Genomic DNA, 21,978 nt, shown 5'->3' with positions numbered 1-21,978 from the left:
AGCACTGGTGTAGATACAAGATAATCAGTGAGCTGTGATAAAGCTCCCAGTATTAATCCCCATTTTACAGATGAGGGAATTGAGGCATAGAGAAGTTAAGTGACTTACCCAAGGTCACACAGCAGGCATCAATCAATCAATCGTATTTATTGAGCACTTACTATGTGCAGAGCACTGTACTAAGCGCTTGGGAAGTACAAATTGGCATCACATAGAGACAGTCCCTACCCAACAGTGGGCTCACAGTCTAAAAGGGGGAGACAGAGAACAGAACCAAACATACCAACAAAATAAAATAAGTAGGATAGAAATGTACAAGTAAAATAAATAAATAAATAGAGTAATAAATATGTACAACCATATATACATATATACAGGTGCTGTGGGGAAGGGAAGGAGGTAAGACGGGGGGATGGAGAGGGGGACGAGGGGGAGAGGAAAGAAGGGGCTCAGTCTGGGAAGGCCTCCTGGAGGAGGTGAGCTCTCAGCAGGGCCTTGAAGGGAGGAAGAGAGCTAGTTTGGCGGATGGGCAGAGGGAGGGCATTCCAGGCCCGGGGGATGACGTGGGCCGGGGGTCGATGGCGGGACAGGCGAGAGCGAGGTACAGTGAGGAGATTAGCGGTGGAGGAGCGGAGGGTGCGGGCTGGGCAGTAGAAGGAGAGAAGGGAGGTGAGGTAGGAGGGGGCGAGGTGATGGAGAGCCTTGAAGCCCAGGGTGAGGAGTTTCTGCCTGATGTGCAGATTGATCGGTAGCCATTGGAGGTTTTTGAGGAGGGGAGTAATATGTCCAGAGCGTTTCTGGACAAAGATAATCCGGGCAGCAGCATGAAGTATGGATTGAAGTGGAGAGAGACACGAGGATGGGAGATCAGAGAGAAGGCTAGTGCAGTAGTCCAGACGGGATAAGATGAGAGCTTGAATTAGCAGGGTAGTGGTTTGGATGGAGAGGAAAGGGCAGATCTTGGCAATGTTGCGGAGCTGAGACCGGCAGGTTTTGGTGACGGCTTGGATGTGAGGGGTGAATGAGAGAGCGGAGTCGAGGATGACACCAAGGTTGCGGGCTTGTGAGACGGGAAGGATGGTAGTGCCGTCAACAGAGATGGGAAAGTCAGGGAGAGGACAAGGTTTGGGAGGGATGACAAGGAGCTCAGTCTTCGACATGTTGAGCTTTAGGTGGCGGGCGGACATCCAGATGGAGATGTCCTGAAGGCAGGAGGAGATGCGAGCCTGCAGGGAGGGGGAGAGAGCAGGGGCAGAGATGTAGATCTGGGTGTCATCAGCGTAGAGATGATAGTTGAAGCCGTGGGAGCGAATGAGGTCACCAAGGGAGTGAGTGTATATTGAGAACAGAAGGGGACCAAGCACTGAACCTTGGGGAACCCCCACAGTAAGAGGATGGGAGGGGGAGGAGGAGCCTGCAAAAGAGACTGAGAAAGAACGACCGGAGAGATAAGAGGAGAACCAGGAGAGGACGGAGTCTGTGAAGCCAAGGTCAGATAACGTGTTGAGGAGAAGGGGGTGGTCCACAGTGTCAAAGGCAGCTGAGAGGTCGAGGAGGATTAGGACAGAGTATGAGCCGTTGGATTTGGCAAGCAGGAGGTCATTGGTGACCTTTGAGAGTGCAGTTTCCGTGGAATGAAGGGGACGGAAGCCAGACTGGAGGGGGTCGAGGAGAGAGTTGTTGTTGAGGAATTCTAGGCAGCGCATGTAGACAACTCGCTCAAGGAGTTTGGAAAGGAATGGTAGGAGGGATATGGGACGATAACTGCAGGCATGTGGTAGAGCTGGGATTAGAACCCAGATCCTCTGACTCCCAGGCTGGTACTCCTTCCATTAGGCCACGCTGCTAAACTTGTGAAGACTATACCTGTACAAGGAGACCTCATTGATTAGAATTATGTAAAAGCAAAGATAAAGTGTGTAACCTCCCCAGTGTTTAGAACAGTGCTTTGCACATAGTAAGCGCTTAACAAATATCATTAAAAACAACCGCACACATGTACCCCTTTTTACTGTCATAATTGAGTTACCCACCCCTAGGCTAACTATTATGATATTGTATGAACGGGAGACATTGTTTATGAGATAATTATAAAAGCCAACATCTCCAAGAGAGAGGCTGAAGTAAAATACAGGTTGTCAAATAAACTGAAATGTGCTGCACTGCTATTTATTTGCCTAGTCCCAACCATCTCTTTAGTCTCATGATACTGCCTTGTCATGAGATTATGCTGTTTTCTCTGTACTTTTACTTCTGGGTTGGGAGTTTGAAGCCATGCTTTCAACAAAAAACGTGTACAGGGCCTACGAACACAAGTAGTCTGTAAACCCACTAATTTGTAGGGGGCCACTCTTCGCTTTTATTTTTTTTATTGCCATAAATTTTGTTCCCAAACAAAATGGGTTGTTCTAGAATAAATGTTTATGGAAATGGCCTTGACCATAAGTGTTCAGAGCAGTGCAGCCTGCCTCCCACCTCCTCTGCTGCTATCTTTCACCTCGACCTCCACTGTCTATGTGGCTCCAAGCCTTCGAAGGCAGCCATGGGGCCTTTTTGTCAGCATAGTTGCCTTTTACATCAGAGTTCAAAGCCTATCGACCTTCACTTTCACCGACCTTTCCGACCAGGCTGCTGATTCTAGAGGAGGAGGGGCTAGAGACAGAGGTACAAAGTGAGAATGGCGGCGAGTGAGAATATGTGGGTGTGAGAAAATGTGTGTGGGTACGTGAGAGCATTTTGCTCTGTAAAATTACTTTTCCATTCTGAATAATTACACTTGATGGGGGAAGAGGAAGGGAGGATTGTCTGATAGCTGGTTTAAGAGCACTTCAATACTTCAAGACTTTCCTCTTCCCCAGCTAATCTACTTTTAGCCTACAGAATTTATTGTCACATATCTCTGCTCTCATGAGTACCGGGACATATCAAGTCAATTAGATGCAAGACTAAAAAAGTCATTGGATAGGTTAAGGATGAATTATATGTGTCAGGATTAAACTGGCAAGTGGTCACAACCCAGAAAAATGTCTTACACATGTTGAAATGTCCCCCTTTTAGACTGTGAGCCCACTGTTGTGTAGGGACTGTCTCTATATGTTTCCAATTTGTACTTCCCAAGCGCTTAGTACAGTGCTCTGCACATAGTAAGTGCTCAATAAATATGATTGATGATGATGATGATGATGAAATCATAGTAACATTGATCCACTGCTCACAGCCTCATTCCACATAGTTCTTTCTATTCAAAGGCGACATTTCTATTAAAATTCTAATTTATTTTAATTTAACCTTTAAATGAAATATTTCTTTTACCATTCCCCACTTGGCTTCTTGGGTTTAAAAGAAAATAGCATCTCTTGTCGGTGTGAAAAGGCAGCACACAAAGCAAATGTTTTTCAAATTCATTTTGAGTCTATTAATTTTTAAATTATCAACGTAGTAGGTTCTTGGAATTTATGAATATAAAGAACAGCGCCTGTCACCATTTCAGTTAATTGATTTTGTCCAGTGACTACCTTCCGCTTCAGGATTATCATTTTGTTTTTAAGGGACATCAGTAAAAGAACTGTCAATATCTTTTGATGTTCAAGAGCATCTAGATTATATTTTTAATTAGTCTGGTGTTTTCGTTTATGAAACAGTTCCAACCGAGATAAATTCAAATATGATTTAAACTTTACAGAACATGTTCTATCAACTTTCGTTTGAAGGACTCCTTAAGCCTTCCATTTAAGTTTCTTTAAGAAACTTGATTCTGTATTCAGATAATTGCTTTAAATCTAACCTTAAATTTATTTGAATGATTTGGAGAAAGGGGCTGTGTAAATGATAAAAATTGGAGTTACAGTAACATAAAATTTGAAACCATATCAAATTAAATTCACAAATGTCAATTATTTTTACTATTGGCATTCCTTTTTTAACTGAGGAATTTGAGCATTAAATGGAGAATAGAACACAATAATGCATACTAATACATGTATCCAAATCATTGTTCATTATAAAGGGGAGACAGGTTTCATTTTTGAAAAGTTTTAAGGTGTTCCCATATTTATGATTTATGATTAAATCTAAGTGCTTCTTATAAATAAATCTCAGAGCTAATTAATATTGATTTATTTTAAAATTGGATCACTGTCGCTATCTGTACTTTTTCATTGGGTAAAATAAGTGATCCTAAAATATTATTTGCACTAGAGTTTGAATATATTTTCTTTTCCTCACAAGAAAAATCCACTTTTTTCTTAGCCCAGAAGGTTGTATTTCAGGTTTGCTGAAATAACATGAATAGTAGTTTAACCATCCATTAAAATGCAAGGTGTAACTCTAAAGTTTACATTATCTATGAATAAACCCCATCTTTAAAATTCTCTCTTCTTCAGCGGTGTGCTAGAGTTGTTAGAGTAAGCATCTTTTTACCAATTTTGGTGGGTTTTTGTTATTGGTTATCACTTGGAAAAAAATGGCTACTCTGTGCATGAAAGGGAAAAATCCGATCTTCTCAGGGATAGTGGAAGGTAACAAGATAATCACTTTTGAAGTGATCCTCTGATGTCATTGTATGAGACCGGCAAAAGAGGATTATCTGTGACCCAGATAAAATAATTAGAAATTACTTGGACCTTACAAATAATAGATCTACTAATCTCATTTCTAAAGTAAAAAAGGTCCGCTTCAACATAAGACTACCAGATGTTTCAATTGCATAGGCTAATCTGAAACCCAATTTTCAAGAATTACTTTGTTTATTTTATGTTTAAAACACGGAATAGTTTTTTATAAACCTACATTTAAAGTTAACATTTATGACTATTTTAATATTCTTTTAATTTGTATTGTTTTACATGACATTTAATTCCTCAAGTTCTTAAATATGCAGCGTTTTTGTTTATAGTAATTTTTTTTACATTTGGTGTTTTCTTGCATTTTTTGACACTTCAGTTAATTTCGATATTATCCAGTGTTACTTGACTATTTGCCTGTTATTGATCTCACCATAAATGGAGTGGACAGGAATGTTAGAAATGTGATTAATGCTACCACGGTTTCTTATTAATTAGTTGTTTAAACTGCATACAGTGATCGTGTCAATACTGTTGAACATCAGAACTGGAAAATGCAGTGTCAGTTTAATCTCTTCAGTATTATTTGTGGGTGAGAGTTAAAAAAGAACAGTTTAACAGCTGGTGTGGCACAACCATGTGGTACTCTGACAGCTCTCTATTGTGTACGGCGATGCTGCCGTAACACTTTAACTCCTCTATAAAGACACTTTTTAGGTGCACAGTGGAGTGTGTGAAAATCATGTAGTTCATTTCTGGATTTTTTTAGCCATTAAATAGTACCTTTGCCTAAAGTAATCCAGGCTTTGTCAAAGCTTTGTACCGTCAAAAAGAAAGGTATAATTGAGAATTTTTATTTGATTTCATTTGGATTTTTTTTTTTAGAAAGTTGGATTATTAAGGAAAGTTTGGTTTTTCTGTAAACAAAATTAAATGAGGGGAATATTATTTTCTCTAAATGATGTGTGATGTGCTTTGTCTCTTTATTCTTAGGGTGATTTGTATTTTTAATTGAAATACATATTGAGACACTGATTTCAATTTAAAATGCGCAGCAAATATATTTTTCAAGCAAATGTATTCATGCAGAGATAATGAGTGTTTTTAGTTGGAAGGACTATTTTATCAAAATATTTTAATCAAATGTTCAACCAGATAATAGATTAAATTATCTTTTCATTAGTCAAACAAATGAATGGCTTTATCTCCCTTTTCTTATACACCACAGAATGGTAATCAACAGAATTAATAAATTCTCGTAAGTAAATTTAGCCATAGAATCTGGGTGGCAAATTAGCAGCATTAGATTCAATCTCAGTACAAATTACAAATGGGTATGTTGAACTCCAAACCACATTGCAAATATAATATCTTTGCTAATTATGTTCAACACAATAGACATCACCTTCAATAAAGGGGCTTTTATGCAGTTCTTTAAAACCTTTTAATTTTTTTCATCAATAGTGAATGGGGATGTTTTACTTTTTGAATACTATTTGTCTTCCCAATGAAAATAAACTTCAGTTTATACCACAGTACCCTCAAGAGAAATTTAACCATTCAATAAAGTTTAGATGAAGGATTAAGACTACTTAAGACTAGTACTTGATCCACTTTTTCTTTTTTTTATCAGTAGTAGTTTTTGAAAAGCAATTGCTTGCATGAAACCACAGCCAAACCTGATCTCTGAGACTACTTTTGTTCAGATAAATTGCATGCTCTATTGCTTCTTGAAATACAAAAAGAATACCTGTTCAAAAGTTTTAGATTTTAGTTTAAAATTTTGTCATTAAAACCTGTTTTCTTTGTAAAACAACTACCACCCCAAAAAGCTTTAAAATTTGGAAAGTGTTTGGGTAAAACTAATTCTAACTAAAGATGACACCTTTATAAAGGCAGCTGTGTAGAAAGAAGCTTTGTTTGGGGTGAAATATAGAGAGGTAGCTAACTGGAGGTTTAAATAGGAATCAGCATGTAAGATAAATTAAGAAAGTAATACTTAATCCAGAAATTTTCTAACCAATTTTTATGAAAATGTCTTTTCCAAGAATTTGTTTTTACTGTTGATGACTTGATGGGTGATTTGGATGGCACATAGGAAAGCAACACATTTGGGAGTTTTCTCTTTTCCTTTCAGCTTGACACTAGATGTTCTATCTCATAATAGACCTCAAATCACTAGATACATTTAATCTATCTTTAAAATATCCTGGGATTGAAGATAAGGATTCTGAATCATCTTCCTTTCCCCAGTCTTTGTCGATATATTTCTCAAATGACTCCTTTTATAGAACAGATTAGAAAGTATATCTGTCAAAAGTGTATGTTTTAGCTAGTAATAAGGGCATATTAGGATCTGTTTCTTCAGAGAATAATATAGCATTCTGTATCATAAATAAATCTTTAAGAAAGGCCCAGATTCTTAAGGAAGTGAAATTAATGAAACCAAATTCTGATGAGCATATGTAGCCCAAGATTTATATGTAGCTATATACGCTTAATATTCCATCTACTGAATCAAAATTTGGGACTAAGAAAATAGAAAAAAAATGTAACTTAGGCATCAAAATAAGCAGGCCTGAATTGCATAAGAACTGCATTACGGTTATGCAGTAACTGCATAAGAATTGCATAAGAATGTCATCATCCTTATCTCCAGGACAAAAAATAGGTAGTGTGCATATTATAATGAAGCATTTCTAAATAATATGGAATTTTGATCATTAATTCCCCCACAGGTTTCACCTGCTTTTTCCATATACAGAGCCTGATAGGTTGGTAGTTGGATAGAAGAAAGAAATGTGTTCTATCACAGAATACTGGAGTACAGTTCTAGGACCTTTTATTCTGTGGTAAAAGCTTTTCCTGTAGGTTAAGAGGTTATGTTTTCTTTACTGTTTCTTCTGTTATTTTGATTCATCGAAGAGCTGCAAAGACTCCATCTATAATCAGTCAGCCAGTACTATTTGAGCACTTACTGTGTGCAGAGCACTATGTACAATAGAGTTGGTAGACATGATCCCTGCCTGCAAGGAGCTTACATTGTTACACACAGTTCTCCTAATCAGGGATTATGTTATTGATCAAGCCTGCATTAAGAAAAACTTGGGTTTTAATCAACCGATCTGTTAATTGTATTTATTGAGGGCTTACTGTTTGCACAGCACTGTACTAAGCGCTTGGGAGAGTACAGTCTAACAGAGTTGGGAGACTCATACCCTGCCCACAGCGAGCTTACATACGCCTTGAATAACGTTGCCTGCGTGTGCACAGCCATTTCTTTCAACGTCGACCGAATGTGCAGAACTGTTTCTTTGCATCACATTCTCTCTAGATAGAAATTTTTCAGAAAAATGTTCCCTAATTCCCTAATAACTCTGATCTATTCAAAATGCATAGTGAAAACATATGTTATATAAGGACTTTTCTGTTATATAAGAACCACGCCTATGCTGGTAATGTAGATTTGCTCTTCAAGGTAAAAATAACTTCACTGAAAATTCTTCCCCTATATCTCATGGAAAAAAATACTCTTTCTTTCCCTTAAGCAACTAAATAGCACTCAATTGCTCAATCAATTACTCAATCTATCCAATTATTGAATTAACAGACACGATCCCTGCCCATAAGGAGTTTACAGTCTTGTATCCAGTCTGATTATCTCTGTCTATCCCAGTGTTTAGCACAGTGCTTGGCACTAGCTGAGTGCTCAATGAAAGTCATCATCATTATTATCATTGCTCAGTTTGCTAGATGTAGTATAGAATCTTTTAATAGTTAATTGAAAATAAGTATTCTTAAGGAAATCTAGTCCTCTTAAAAGGCATAATTTACCAGGATTGTTTTGACAGATTCACAGAGCCTTCCAGGAAATAACTGCATCTCTCTTCTAACCCATCCTGTGTGTTCAAAGACAACATTGACTGTGAAATTCACCTATAACATGCCTGTGTGACTGAAAAGGCCAATGCAGGATCCACAGTCATGGCCAAGTTGTGCACACAATCTCCCTTGTTGTGTTGTCATGTGTAATGTTTTCAGGGTCTGGAATTTGTTTTTTTTCTGCCACCTTAGCTCTTATTTCTTACAAATAATAATAATAATAATGGCGTTTATTAAGCGATTACTATGTGCAAAGCACTGTTCTAAGCGCCGGGGAGGTTACAAGGTGATCAGGTTGTCCCACGAGGGGCTCACAGTCTTAATCCCCATTTTACAGTTGAGGGAACTGAGGCACAGAGAAGTTAAGTGACTTGCCCAAAGTTACACAGCTGACAATTGTTGGAGCAGGGGTTTGAACCCATGACCTCTGACTCCAAAGCCTGTGCTCTTTTCACTGAGCCACGCTGCTTCTGCTCGAACAGAGTGACTCCTTTCTTGATAGCAATATGCCAAGCAGGTCTATGTCAGCAATTGACTCTCCATTTTCAGTGGGGGTGCAAGATGGCCTGAGGCTTTGTTTTACCATTATATTGAATTTGGCCCTTAAATGACTTTGGTCAATCTGCTCAAAGATCTTCAAACCTAAAAAATAGCAGCAACAACAACTTACTTTTCTTGAAGATAAGTTGTTTCAGGTAAAGTACATTAGAAATAAAATGGTCCAACCGCTGCCTTAACTTGCAGTTCTCAATCCATAGTAATTAAAAATGAAGAGTCAGTAACTCCAAGATCATCCTCCCTAAGCTTTATCCCACAGGTGCTAGCATGACAGTTGCTAGCATGACAAAAGTGACCCATTTGCACTTAACCCTGTTGCCCCTGCCCTCTTCCCCCCTCTCAGTTCTTTGAGTAAAGGTACTGAGGCAGAATTTAGAGAAAAGAAGTGATTTAAGCTGATTGTCCCGGCAACATGCTTCCAAGCATCTGGAAATTATTCTGATTGTCTTTAGGTGCATTTCATAAATCCTTCTAATTGCAAAACCAATTTTCCATGTGCTTAGCTTTATAGGCTCGTATTAGGTTGGCACTTGGGGACGGATGCTAAGTCTTCCAATTCATTAGATGATCTTTTAATGCATGGTAGCAGGTAGCAGGTACAGTGAGTAGGTTGACATTAGAGGAACGAAGTGTGCGAACTGGATTGTAGTAGGAAAGCAGCGATGTAAGGTACGAAGGGACAAGGTGTGCTTTAAAAACAATGGTAAGGAGTTTCTGTTTGATGTGAGGTGAATAGGCAACCACTGGAGGTTCTTGAGGAGTGGGGAAACACGGACTGAAAGTTTTTGTAGAAAAATGATCCAAGCAGCAGAGTGAAGTATAGCCTGGAGTGGGGAGAGGCAGTAGGCAGGGAGATCAGCAAGGAGGCTGATGCAGTAATCAAGGCTGAATAGAATTAAGTGCTTGAATTACCATTGTAACAGTTTGAATGGAGAGGATTTCTCCAGTGACGAGAAAATCAAAGGGTGGGTAGGGTTTGGGTGGAAAGATAGGAGTTCTGTTTTGGACTTGCTAAGTTGGAAGTATTGGCAGGACATCCAAATAGAGATGTCCTGGAGGCGGGAGGAAATGTGAGGCAGTAGAGAAGGAGAGAGATCAGGGTTGGAGATGTAGATTTGGGAATTATCCACATAGAGGTGGTAGCTGAAGTCATAGGAGAATGAGTTCTCCAAGAGAGTGGGTGTAGATGGAGAATAGAAGGGACCAAGAAACAGAACCTGAGGAACTCCCATGGTTCGGGGAGTGAGTCAGAGGAGGAGTCCATAAAAGAGACTGAGAATGAGTGGCCAGAGAGATAGGAGGAGAACCAGGAGAGGACAATGTCAGTGAAACCAAGGTTGTATAATGTTTCCAGTAGAAGGAGGTGGTTGGCAGTGTCAAGGGCAGCTGAAAGGGGCAGATCTGGAAACTATTGTAGAGGAAGAAGGGACAGGATTTGTAGATAGACTAAGAGATAAATGACAGAGTCAAAGGTGAAGCTGAGGTTGTGAGCTTCTGGGACAGGTGAGGGAGTGGTGTTGTCGAGTTTGATGGGAAAGTTAGTAGGAAGAATAGGTTTAGGATGGAGGGTGAGGAATTCAATTGTATAAATACAGATTTCCATCACCCACTGTGGGGTTTAGGTTCCTGAAAGTATAATTCCTGAAAGTATAATTGCTTTGCATACCCAAGGCTTATAGAGTTAATGGGATTAGCTACTTCGGCCTGGTTTCCATCACATAGGGTGACATTCAGAAAGGTTTGTGGAAAACAAATTAAAAAACCCCATTCAGGCCAGTTTCACTGCGGAGCACTAAGGACTAATACTGTGCTTCAGTAGTTCATTAATATTACTCAGGAACTTATTTGTAAATTTTTTTATGGTATTTGCTAAGCCATTCATTCATTCAGTCGTATTTATTGAGTGCCTATCTTGTGCAGAGCACTGTACTAAGTACTTGGGAAAGCACAACATAACAGTAAACAGATACATTCCCTGCCCACAATGAGCTTACAGTCTAGAGGGATGAGCTTCCCTTACTATGCCAGTCATTGTTCTAAGCGCTGGGGTAGATACAGGTTATTCGGATCAAAAGGTTAAAATTCACTGTTATTAAATTTACTGATAAAAATGTCAAGGCCGCCAAAAGTCTAGGAGGATTTTGACAGAGTAAAGCTCACTAGCCAAAAGAATGCCAGTGGAGACCTTGGTGAGTGCTGTTTCAGCCAAGTGAAAGGGGCCAAACGAGATTGTAGGTGGTCAAGAAGGGTGTTGGTGAAGGGGAAGTCAGGATAGCAGGGGCCTATAGTTGGCTCAAGGAGTTTGGACAGAAACAGGAGCAGAGAGTGGTTTTATAGCCGAGAGAGCCAGGTCTAAAGATATGACTGCTTGAGTACAGGAAAGATGAGTTTGTTTGTGTTATTGTCTGGGATAATAGATGAGAGGAATAGAGTGGAAGTCTTAGCCAGAGGTAGAGAGTTGGGCCAGAGGAGGAGAGGTGTGGATTAATCTGACAGACTGCAAGATTGCTGTCTGAAAGCTGGAGATCAGAGAGAACATTATTAGGATTAGCATCTGGGGTTAATGACCTCCACGGTTTGTGTGGTGTTTATACGTGATCGTCCCTTGATTTTTGAAGGTTTTACTGATGGTGAGATTCTATCCATGTGTGCCTGAGAGGCTGAAAAGACCAATATGTAACCCTGTGACATTGTTGTGACCTATGTGATGAGATCAGTGTAGGACGGAGTTGGAGATAGGTCGAGTCATCATCATCACTGCCATTGACAATTTTTATTGAGTGTCTACAATGTAGAGAACACTACTGGATCCTCGGAGACATAAAAAGAAGCACTGTGGCCTAGTGGAAAGAGCATGCTTCTGGGAGTCAGGCTCAGATTCTGGTGCCAACTCTGCTTCTAGCGTGCTTTATGACCTTGGCCAAGTCAGTTAATCTCCCTGTGCCTTAGTTTCCTCTTCTGTAAAATGAGAATAAGATATCTATCTTCTCTCCCAACTTCCTAGATTGAGAACCCCATATGGTATAGAGGCAGTATCCAATCCAGTTATGTCATGTCTATCTCAATGTGTAGCACAGTGCTTTGGCAGCTAGTGCCAGAACCATAATTATTGTACAGGCATTATCTTCAAGAGCCTTAACCTGTAATGGGGTAGACAAACAGACATAAATTGAGTTTTAAAAAGTAAGACAGTGAAGTGGAATAAATAATTAACACAAGTGGTTCATTAAATCAATAACAAATAAACAGGATATCCTTGAGAGTGTGAGAGAATTGCGTGACAGAAAGGGGTGATATTAATTGGAAAATGTCTTTTGGAAGAAGTAACTTTTTAGAAAATCTTTCAGGGGAGGGAGAGATTTAATTTAAGGAAACTGAGGTGGAAGAGCATCCAGGTAAGGATATAGGTGTGAGCAATGTGTTGGAGGCTGGAGAATCAAGAGTGAAGGACACTTAGGAGATCTTGGGAAGAGCAGAGAGTGCAAGATAGGGTGTAGATACAGAAGAGAGCAGATAAATAAGAGAGAGCCAGCTAATGGGGAGTCATTGTCTATGGTCAGAATGACAACTTGAAATGCCATGGATTCTACTTGATCATCTAGGCGGATCACAGGCTCTTCAAAGATCAGTATGGGAGCTGCGGTGGAGAAGAAAAATATGAGGAATGTATAAAAGTGATTCAAAAATGCAGAGATGGAATCAAGAGGGCAGTAGATGACAGTGACTTGGACTTACTGCAAGTAAAATAATAGTCATACTGTTTACAGTGGACCTACTTAACACAATGGAAAGTATAACAGAAATACAAGATATTATTCCCTGTCTGCAAAGGAGCTTAAAGATTTAGCAGAGGAAACAGATTTTACAAATCCTGGAATCAGAATAAATAAGTGTGCACACACATAAGCACTGAGGATGGGGATAAATAAATAGGTGTTAAAAGTGGTTGTTGAATTAATATGACTTGGGGTTTTGGGAATCAATTAAAGTGGGATTCTAAAAAAAGTAGGGAGCCCTTAGGTGTAGCAGATTTGGGCGAGGATCAGGGAGGTGGGTTGGAGGATCGCTGTGAGTTAGGGGTCAGTCAATCATTCAATCAGTGGTATTTATTGAGCGCTGACTGAGTACAGAGTTCTGTCCTAAGCTCTTGGGAGAGTACAATACACCAGAGTTGGTAGACACTTTCCCTGCCCACGAGGAGCTTACAGTCTAGAGGTGGGAGTGAGGGGAAATAAGCAGGTGATCTTAATAGGAGTGAAGGAGAGCTGAACAGCATTTTTGCTTGATGTAGAGGGAGCCTGGGGAATGATACAAACCACTGAAAGAGCTGAGGTGTGAAATTCTGTACCGTAATTCTACTTCAGATCATGAAATTCAAAAAGAGATCTCCTTTTCATAGGTGATATGCAAGTATGTGCTATGCTAGTATAGGGGGATCATTTTTGCTATAACTTCCTAGGTTAATGAGAAAAATTGATGTATCTTTTGCTTTTAGAAAATCCATTTCTCAATTCAGTTAATAACAGTTGCCCATAACATGAAAAGCCTCAGGTTAGACATTTCACATGATGATTATTAAAAAATTGTGGTAATGCTTAATTTGTGATAACTAGTATTATTTGTCTATTTTGAACAAAACATTAATCCCCCTCTAGACTATAAGGGCCTTGTGGGCGGGGAACAATTCTGTTGTATTGTACTCTCCCAAGCACTTAGTACAGTGGTCCACACACAGGAAGCACTCAATAAACACAATTGTTGATGACAGAGAAATCCTTTCTGTACTTGAGGGACTAGGTGTTAGAAGGATTTATCCATACATTACATGATTTATCCATAGATTTCAACCTGTCACTATTTATTAAAGGAAAAAATGTAAATATATTTGCATGAAAAACTAAATTACAATATTTCATTTAAATAACAAAATTGCCTATTCAATGAATTTTTTTTTCAAAACTCTAACAGTGCCTCTATATTAATGTGAATAATCTGCAATTTATAATTTATATTTAGAAATAGGGGAATGGACATATGTTGTGAAATTGATTTTTAATATCCTCCTTTATATGAATTAATAACACAATAAATGACTCAAAGTATTATGAAGGTTAAGAAATTTGTACAGAAATTCTGGTAGGTACTTTGAAACCCAACTCACCACTCTAGATATAAGCAGTAAATTTTGATTTTTGAGGTTAAAAAAATATTTTCTAAAGTTTGTAAATCTCAAGGATCTTTGTGTTGTAATTTTTTTTAATATTAATTGAATTCACTTTGTACCCGTGTAGTTACCTAAATTAGTTTTATGGCAATCTCAATAAGTGTTTTTAATTTAATAGAATTATTTGCATTTTAAATGCACCTAAATTATATTTATTACAGAATTAAATCTGTAATTCAAAGCAGTGACGATAGCCTTATTGAATTATATTGAGAACAGATATGATCTCCCATAGTTCAAAATAATTTCATGTAGATAACAAAAGAAAAAGGTCATGCACTTTAATAGGCATTATCTTGTTTTAAAAGATGCCCCAAATATAATTTTAGTATACATAATAATAATGATAATAATAATAATAATAATAATAACAATGGTATTTGTTAAGTGCTTAGTACGTGCAAAGCACTGTTCTAAGTGCTGGGGGGATACAAGGTGATCAGGTTGTCCCACGTGGGGCTCACAGTCAATCCACATTTTACAGATGAGGGAACTGAGGCACAGAGAAGTTAAGTGACTTGCCTAAAGTCACACAGCTGCCAAGTGGCCAAGCAGGGATTTGAACCCATGACCTCTGACTCCAAAGCCCATGCATGCTCTTTCCACTGAGCCGCGTTGTTAAGCTGTTTTAGTCTATTTGACTTTTGGAGTGAAAGAAAAATATTTAATACTACTTGGAGAGAATAAAAAAAGCCTGTGCTATTTGTACAAGGAATTGAATAATATATTTTTTTATTTTAATAGGATACAACTTCTATTGAAAAGATGTCAAATTGTTGTGAAGAAATGTAAGTATCAAATTTATGCACAATGTGCTTGAAAGATTTAAACCAGCAGCAGAATTTGAATGAGTGCATATGGAGGAAAAGTGAAGGCACAGTTTTTCTTTGCTGTCCTGCCTCAAAACCAAGCAAGAGAGGCTGATCCCCCAGCCTCATGTTAATAGGCAAGGTGTTTTTAATGGAGGTTTAATTTATTTCAGTTTTGGATTGGTTTTGTCTGTTGTTGAACCAAAGCAAGCAAAATTATTTTGCCTGAAAGTCCACGAAGAGACACTTGCTACTCCGTTGTTGACATCCATTCTGTTAATCTGGAGAAACTCCTCTGCTTCAAAAGTGGCCCTAGGTTGATTGACGACACCGATACGATATCGGCTATCCAGAGTTAAGTCTCAGCTGCATGCCATAATGAAAGGAAAGCTGTATTTGTGATGCTGGGACACAATTCATCAGAGTCCAGTAATGGATCCCGAGCCAACCTGTATTGTTTCAGCTGACTGAAGTGCACCAGGGGAGTGCTGTCTTTCACTAATAATGCTGTCTTCTGTAGATCCAGGCCGCGAAAGCCATGGCAGCAGACCTTCTCAGAAGTTTTTGGCACTCGTTGGAAGATCCTGTGGTTCATTCCTTTCAGGCAAAGGCAACCACTGCGAGTTCCCTACCACTTTGCCAATCACGTCTAAACAGATGGATGGTGGGCACAGATGGGTCCTCCATGCTGGAAGTGTGTTACAGGTTTTATGATAATAGAACTATGACAGTCTTCAAGTCAATTAAAATCCACCCACCAATCTTAGGCATCATAATGTGCCCCAGGCTTTATTTTAATAGTGATCTTGATCCTGTTGTGGGACTAATACAAGATCTATATTTGTTTTAAAGTGTGTTTACTTTCAAATTAGCTAGCCACTGGGATTTCTCAAAGTCTTTTGTTGTTGAGTTCAAAAGGCAGTGACTGGGATGAAATAATTGGATGTAATTTTCTTTAGTGCAGACAGAGTATGTTGATGATTTTATTTTGAGTGAAATGTGACGTTTACTTAAAATCTTCAGTTTCAAGCACAATACTGACCAAATCGGAATTTAATTTTTTTAGATTTTTTTATATAGATTGCTATTATATGAGCACCTTTTCTGCTAATCTAATATAAAAATCTTTAATGCCTCTTATTTATAATTCAAGAGATTAGCATTGCAGCATATCACTGAAAAAAGGCATAATGTTTTATTAGAAAACAGATTTCTTCCTAATGGCTTTTCTCCATTAAACACCTCTCTTTTACAATCAATCCTCAGCCAAATTTACAGCTTCATAAAAATATTCTTACTTCCAAAGTTATCACTATGCTTGCTCTGTTGATAAAAGCTGTTAGAGCAAAGACAGAAAAGGAAAAATGTAACTAAAAAGCATGTTTCCATTTTTTCCCTTGAAATTCTCCTTATAATTTGCAATAATTCCATATATACCTTTTATGGTTCAGTATATTAAGATGCAACCTTTTTAAAATGCCATTTTGGGCCATTAATATATAATGTAAACTGTATAGAAGAATTCTGTTCTCTCTAAGGAAGTAAACTTTTTATTTTGTGTTTGCTCATTCTAATAGAATTAGAGGCTCGTTTTGGATGTTCATATTTAATGGATATTAGGTGCAAAAATACTTTGAAAGTATTATTAATGTGTAACTTCTGTATATCTGCAGTTAATCATATAAAATTCAGTTTTAATTGGTTAATTAAATCATCACTTTGGGGTGTGAAGATCATTTGGTAGTTCATGGAGTCCCCTATTAATAGCAGTGCCTAAAGTGAGATGACAGCTTTAGGATCCTTAAAGCTTATTGATTACCAAATAGTATTAACCTGTCTGATTTTATTAGCTAAAATATATTTGTAGTGATGGCCTCTAGGAAGTCAAAGTACATTTGTGAGAAAAGGATGTCTAAAAAGTAGCTCTGTTTAAAAATATCATGTAACTATTAATTGGAAAGGATCACAATATTTCACTTAAGAAGAGGTTTGATAGGATCATGTGTTCCTGACCTGCTCATCTTGAAGTGTGTTAGTAGTTTACTTTCAGTCTCAGAACTCTGTCATCTTGAAGAAAATACTTGAGAAATCAAGAAACAGAAGTTTGCTGCAGTCTAAATACCTGAATGTAGTCAGTGTTTTTAGATATTGTGAGTTCTAAAAAATATACTGAAACAGTGAAGTTGTGATTGAAATATTGAAACTATTTCTTCATGGTCTCTTAAGCATACTTTAGAAAGCACGGGGCACTATTTAGTGAGTTTTTATAAGGTGCTTTATCTAGAGTAATTTAGAATATGAAAGAACAATGACTTTTCCCAGCCTGATGCCAGGATATCTCTAATTAGGGCCTGATCAGGCACAGAATCAGTATACCACAGCTATGGCGATTACCAGACATCTGTACACGCCGGGCATTGAAAAATTTCAGCCTGATTCCCAGGCAGGGGAGGGGCCCTGTATCCTACTGATAAGGATTGGCCAAAGGAGAAATATTTCAAGGAATCTAGTCCTTGTGAATATATCTCGGGATCCAATTGGAAATTGGACCTTCAGGGAAAACAGTTCCTTCCATTCTGAGATTCCACAAGAAGAAAACAGAAAATACCACGATGGTTACATTTCTCCTAAATAGTGCTGGAACCTCCCATATCAAAAAGTAGGTCCAGAATGGGCCTCCGGCCCAGAAACGGGAGCGGAAGATACCACTTCCTATACTCAAGCCCTTGCGCAGTTGTCTGCTGTCGTGGACCTGCCATTTCTGTGGGAAAAAGACAGAGCAACACTGTGGCCTAGAACTGAGGGCTCAGTCTTGGCGAGTTTGGCATTCTTTCTTGACAAGTAGCGATCCTGAATCCTTGGGTTCCAGATTGCAGATTCCAGATTAGCCTTCCCTGGGCTCTAGTGGATGGAGTTAGGGAAACACAGACACCCATTCGACACATACCTTTAACTCCCCCTCTCTCTCCCTGCCTCTCTTGAGTAGCTCCAAGTTCCCCTGGTCATTCCGACGACCTGTTCCTGGCTCACTCTCTTACTTGCTAGGACAGAGAAGCAAGCTAGACTTTTATTAATGTGGCTGGGGTACTGTGTGTGCATATGTGTATATTTACATATGTAAACTCTAGGTAAGAATACTTTAATTTTTGATGTTTCCCGGTGAGCTGATTAGCTGTGTGTGTGTGTGTTTCTTGGTGATTTTGTTGGTGGGCTAATAGAGAATCTGATATGTACAATCTCCAAGAAAACATCAGAAAAGTCTGATGTTCCGTATGCGCCCTCTTTTGGCTAATTGACATAAATGATGTAGTCTCTAAAAGGATTAGCTGTCTTGTCTTCGACACGCAGCCAAAGAATTGACCTTCGCAGATAAATGGACCTCTAAGGGATGTGAATTTAAAAGAAGTACCTGCAAAATTTTCAACAGTGAATGTGTATTCGTATGTGCACTGTCCATTCCCAGTTCATTAGCCTGTCCTGTTTACTTGTTGCACCACATGCAAATATATATCATTTTGTACATTTTTATTAATATTAAATTTATATCCGTTTAGGGAAAACAGATGGACACAATCACAATTTTTATTTGGGGTGAATATTGGCAGTTTTTTAATTCCCTAAGATTAGAAGCACTTTTTAAAAAAATAATTGAATGGATGAGAAGTCTGTTTTTCTTTGAAAATAAATGTTAAAACTATACTTGACCCTACTGTTGTTTTGCACATTTACAGGATTGGGTATTTTCATATATAGTTAAAAAACATTGGAGTTATTTCGTAGAGTTTTAGTAGTTACGAGGTAGAGGTAGTCATTTTTCTGTTTTCTGGTAATTGTTTTGCATTTTATTGAGTCTTTGAATCCATTTCTAATTCCCTCTACTCTGGTCTTCAATAATTTATGGTACGCTTTCTATACATAAAGATAGTGAAACCATTGAGTCCTAGAAAAGAGTTATCGCTCTATTGGCAGTGGAACAGATGTTATGTGAGTGACTACTATATGTTGGGTCAAAGGCTTCTTTGGAAACGTTCAATTTTTTTTCCACAGTAAAACGTGTGTTAAAAGAGAAGTGGGTTTATATCATAAACGTTATTGGACATTGGGGAAGAAAAATCTCTCCTTGGTAGTGAAGTAGAGATTGTTAGTCACACTTCCTAAATTTCATTATATTAGATTTTGCAAACCAAACATGAAATGAAAAAAAGAAGGGTACAGAGTTAACCTACCTTGGGACCACACCTCCTCATTGGACAGGGCACTCCACTGAAGAATTCTGAAAAAGAACTTTGTAGCCATTGCTTATTTTTAAAAAATAAGAATGAACTGGTATACTGTTTTAGAAAGAATGTTTTTCTGCTTAAGACATAAGTAGGAATAAAATATTTGCTGTAGTTGGCCAATAGATTTAAGAAATTTAGGACTGCAATAGAAAATCTTTTATGTACCTGCAGAAAACAGTTTACCATAAATAGTAACAGAGTAGTAAGTATAGTGTGATAGATTGAGAAGCAGGAAATGGGATTTAGGAGAAGTGGATTCTGTACCCGCCTATACCAATGGCTCTTTGTGTGGACTTGGGCATTTCATCTCCAACTGGAAAGAAGTAGTAGTATTTTCTGTATGACTCCCAGGGAAGTAAGGATTAGAATTGTAGAGAATATAAAACAGTTTGGATCCCCCAGATGGATTGATGGTAAATATCCAGTGTAGTTTGTCCATTAATAGCTTGCCTTTCTTTCTGACAATTAAATCTAACCCTTATATCCACTTATGTCTACCCCAGTGCTTAGAACAGTGCTTGACACATAGTAAGCGCTTAGCAAATACCAAAAAAGTGCCTTGAGTGGCATATTAATTATTACTTTTAACCAGCTTTTCCGAGATGCTTAATAAAATTCCTTTGAAAAAAGGATTTTTGTAGCAGAACCTCTTGGCCCATTCCTTGCTATTTTGAGTTATCCAGTCTCACTACCCAAGTCAATCAGTCAGTAGTATTTATTGCGGGCTTACTATGTGCAGAGCACTGTATTAAGTGCTTGGGAGAGTACAATACCACAGAGTTGGTAGACACATTCCCTGTCCATAAGGAGTTTACACCCCAACACTCTCAGTTTCTTGTTGATCTTTTTGCAGTGCTCAGGCATTTTGATTTCATTGTCCTTAATCCTGACTCCTAAGGAAAAAAGCAAGCAAACAATTGGTGCAGAAGGAGAAAAGTCATTTTCTTGGGTAAGAAAGTGAAGTTGTTGGATTTTCTGGCACATGAACAGAGTGAAGTGCCTGTGAGGAGGCAATTTGATGTTGAGCCCAATGTGAGAACCTTTAAGAAAATTGAGGCTATCCAGTGTGACTGAAGTTGCAGAGGCTTTCCCTAATTCCATTCATTCCCCAAGCCTTTGGTTTTTCCAACCAGTTGTGCTTGCCATGGGAGCTTTCATGAACCTCACACCACCATTTAGTGAAGGAATGCTGAATTAATTCTGGGTGCTAATAATGAACCTAATGACTACGTTGCAGTTTCTTTGGGGGTTTCTTAGCTCTTTGTCATGCCAAACCTATTTGCTGCCTAAACTGGCAAGGACTTTATCCAAATAAAATGGGTGGTTTCTGGTCATCCTGGGGTTCTCAGCATTCAGTGCTCCCTTGGGAAATATTTCCCAGCTAGAACACCACAAGATTACCCAACTAAATCACCATTACCATCCCATGATTTAAATTTTAGAACTGCATTGGTTTAGGAAGACAACAGTTCTCAGAGGAAGTTTTCTGACTCCTCACTCCTCCCTCAGTAGTATAGTCTGGATATGGATATGGATGATTAGAATTCAGGATACCTGAGTTTTCATTGTATATACGAAAAGAGATTTTGAGTTAGAGAGATTTAAGTACTAAACAAAATCATAAGCAGCTTGTTTAACAAGTTTGCAGGCGATTACAAGATTGCAGTAGCGTAGTACGTCACAGTCAAAAAAGCATAAAATACAATCTGTTCACAAAACACAAATAGGCATAAATTTGATCCTTTAATTGCACTGTATATCCTCTGAGTTTGATGTATTCATTGGGAGTTAGGATAATGTCTTATAATTAGAAATTCTCAAATCAACCCTTAAGTGTATCACACAGTAGTTCCTGAGAAAAGAACAGAATTAACTTGTTCAGAATAGTGCAGAGAAAAACGTTTATTAATTTATTTTACTCAGTATCCCAGTCAATATAGCTTTTCTGATTCCAATGAAATGATCAATGTAGCATTTGCAAAGTGTCAGCCTTTCCATCAGCATTTGAACACTAATGAAAAGTGACATTTACAGTTTTCCTTCCTTTCAGAACCTGTAGTGCAGTCAACTATTAATTACCAATGCAGTGATACAAAGAGTAAATAAAATAAAGTTAATTCCTTTTAAGCATTAGTTTCACTCCTACTTCAAGAAAGCTGAACTAAAGCTCTTAACAAGTAGCAGAATTGTTTCCCCTCCTCTTCTGTTTCCTCCCCTCTCTGGTGGAAACAATAGTGAATGAACATGATGCAGTGCAGGCATACTTCAGGTTTTGAGCACCTCCCAATATGTGAGTCCCAGGATAGGAGCTAATCCTTTTGATGTTGTACCCAGAATACATAAATTCCGTTCCCAAGTGGGCAGGTAAGTCAATTCCCTCCCCCTGTTCTTTTTCCACTCTTCCTGTTCCCACAGGTTTTTCTACCCCTATTCTACACCCCAGACTCAGCTGCCTGCCCCCCACCCCAACACCCTGGAGGCTGGGGAGACGGGAAAGGAGGCAGTCAAGTTTGGAATGAGGTGGGGAGGGGCCAGCAGGAAAGCTTCTAGGAACAAACAAGGAAAGAAGAAGCAATGTCATGGCAGGGGGATTTAAAGTGTAGTTTTACTTGCTTGTAGAGTTCAGCCCTCATGTCAGGGCAGGTCCTGGACCAGAACCTAAA

General features: G+C 38.5%; 1 protein-coding gene across 1 annotated transcript in view; it reads left to right on the top strand.

Annotated features, from left to right (window-relative positions):
* Positions 1 to 16,379, top strand: part of ZDHHC21 (zinc finger DHHC-type palmitoyltransferase 21) — a 76,738-nt gene extending 60,359 nt beyond the window's left edge. Inside the window, exons 8-9 of the mRNA XM_038769595.1 lie at positions 14,971 to 15,014; positions 15,556 to 16,379. Coding sequence (XP_038625523.1) covers positions 14,971 to 15,014; positions 15,556 to 15,688 — 177 coding nt within the window. The 3' untranslated portion in view covers positions 15,689 to 16,379. The remainder of the gene's footprint in view (positions 1 to 14,970; positions 15,015 to 15,555) is intronic.
* The last annotated feature ends 5,599 nt before the right edge of the window (positions 16,380 to 21,978 follow it).

The sequence above is a fragment of the Tachyglossus aculeatus genome, chromosome X4 (genome assembly GCF_015852505.1).
Source record: "Tachyglossus aculeatus isolate mTacAcu1 chromosome X4, mTacAcu1.pri, whole genome shotgun sequence".
Classification (NCBI taxonomy): Eukaryota; Metazoa; Chordata; class Mammalia; order Monotremata; family Tachyglossidae; genus Tachyglossus; species Tachyglossus aculeatus.
This window is presented reverse-complemented; position numbering and strand designations above follow the sequence as displayed.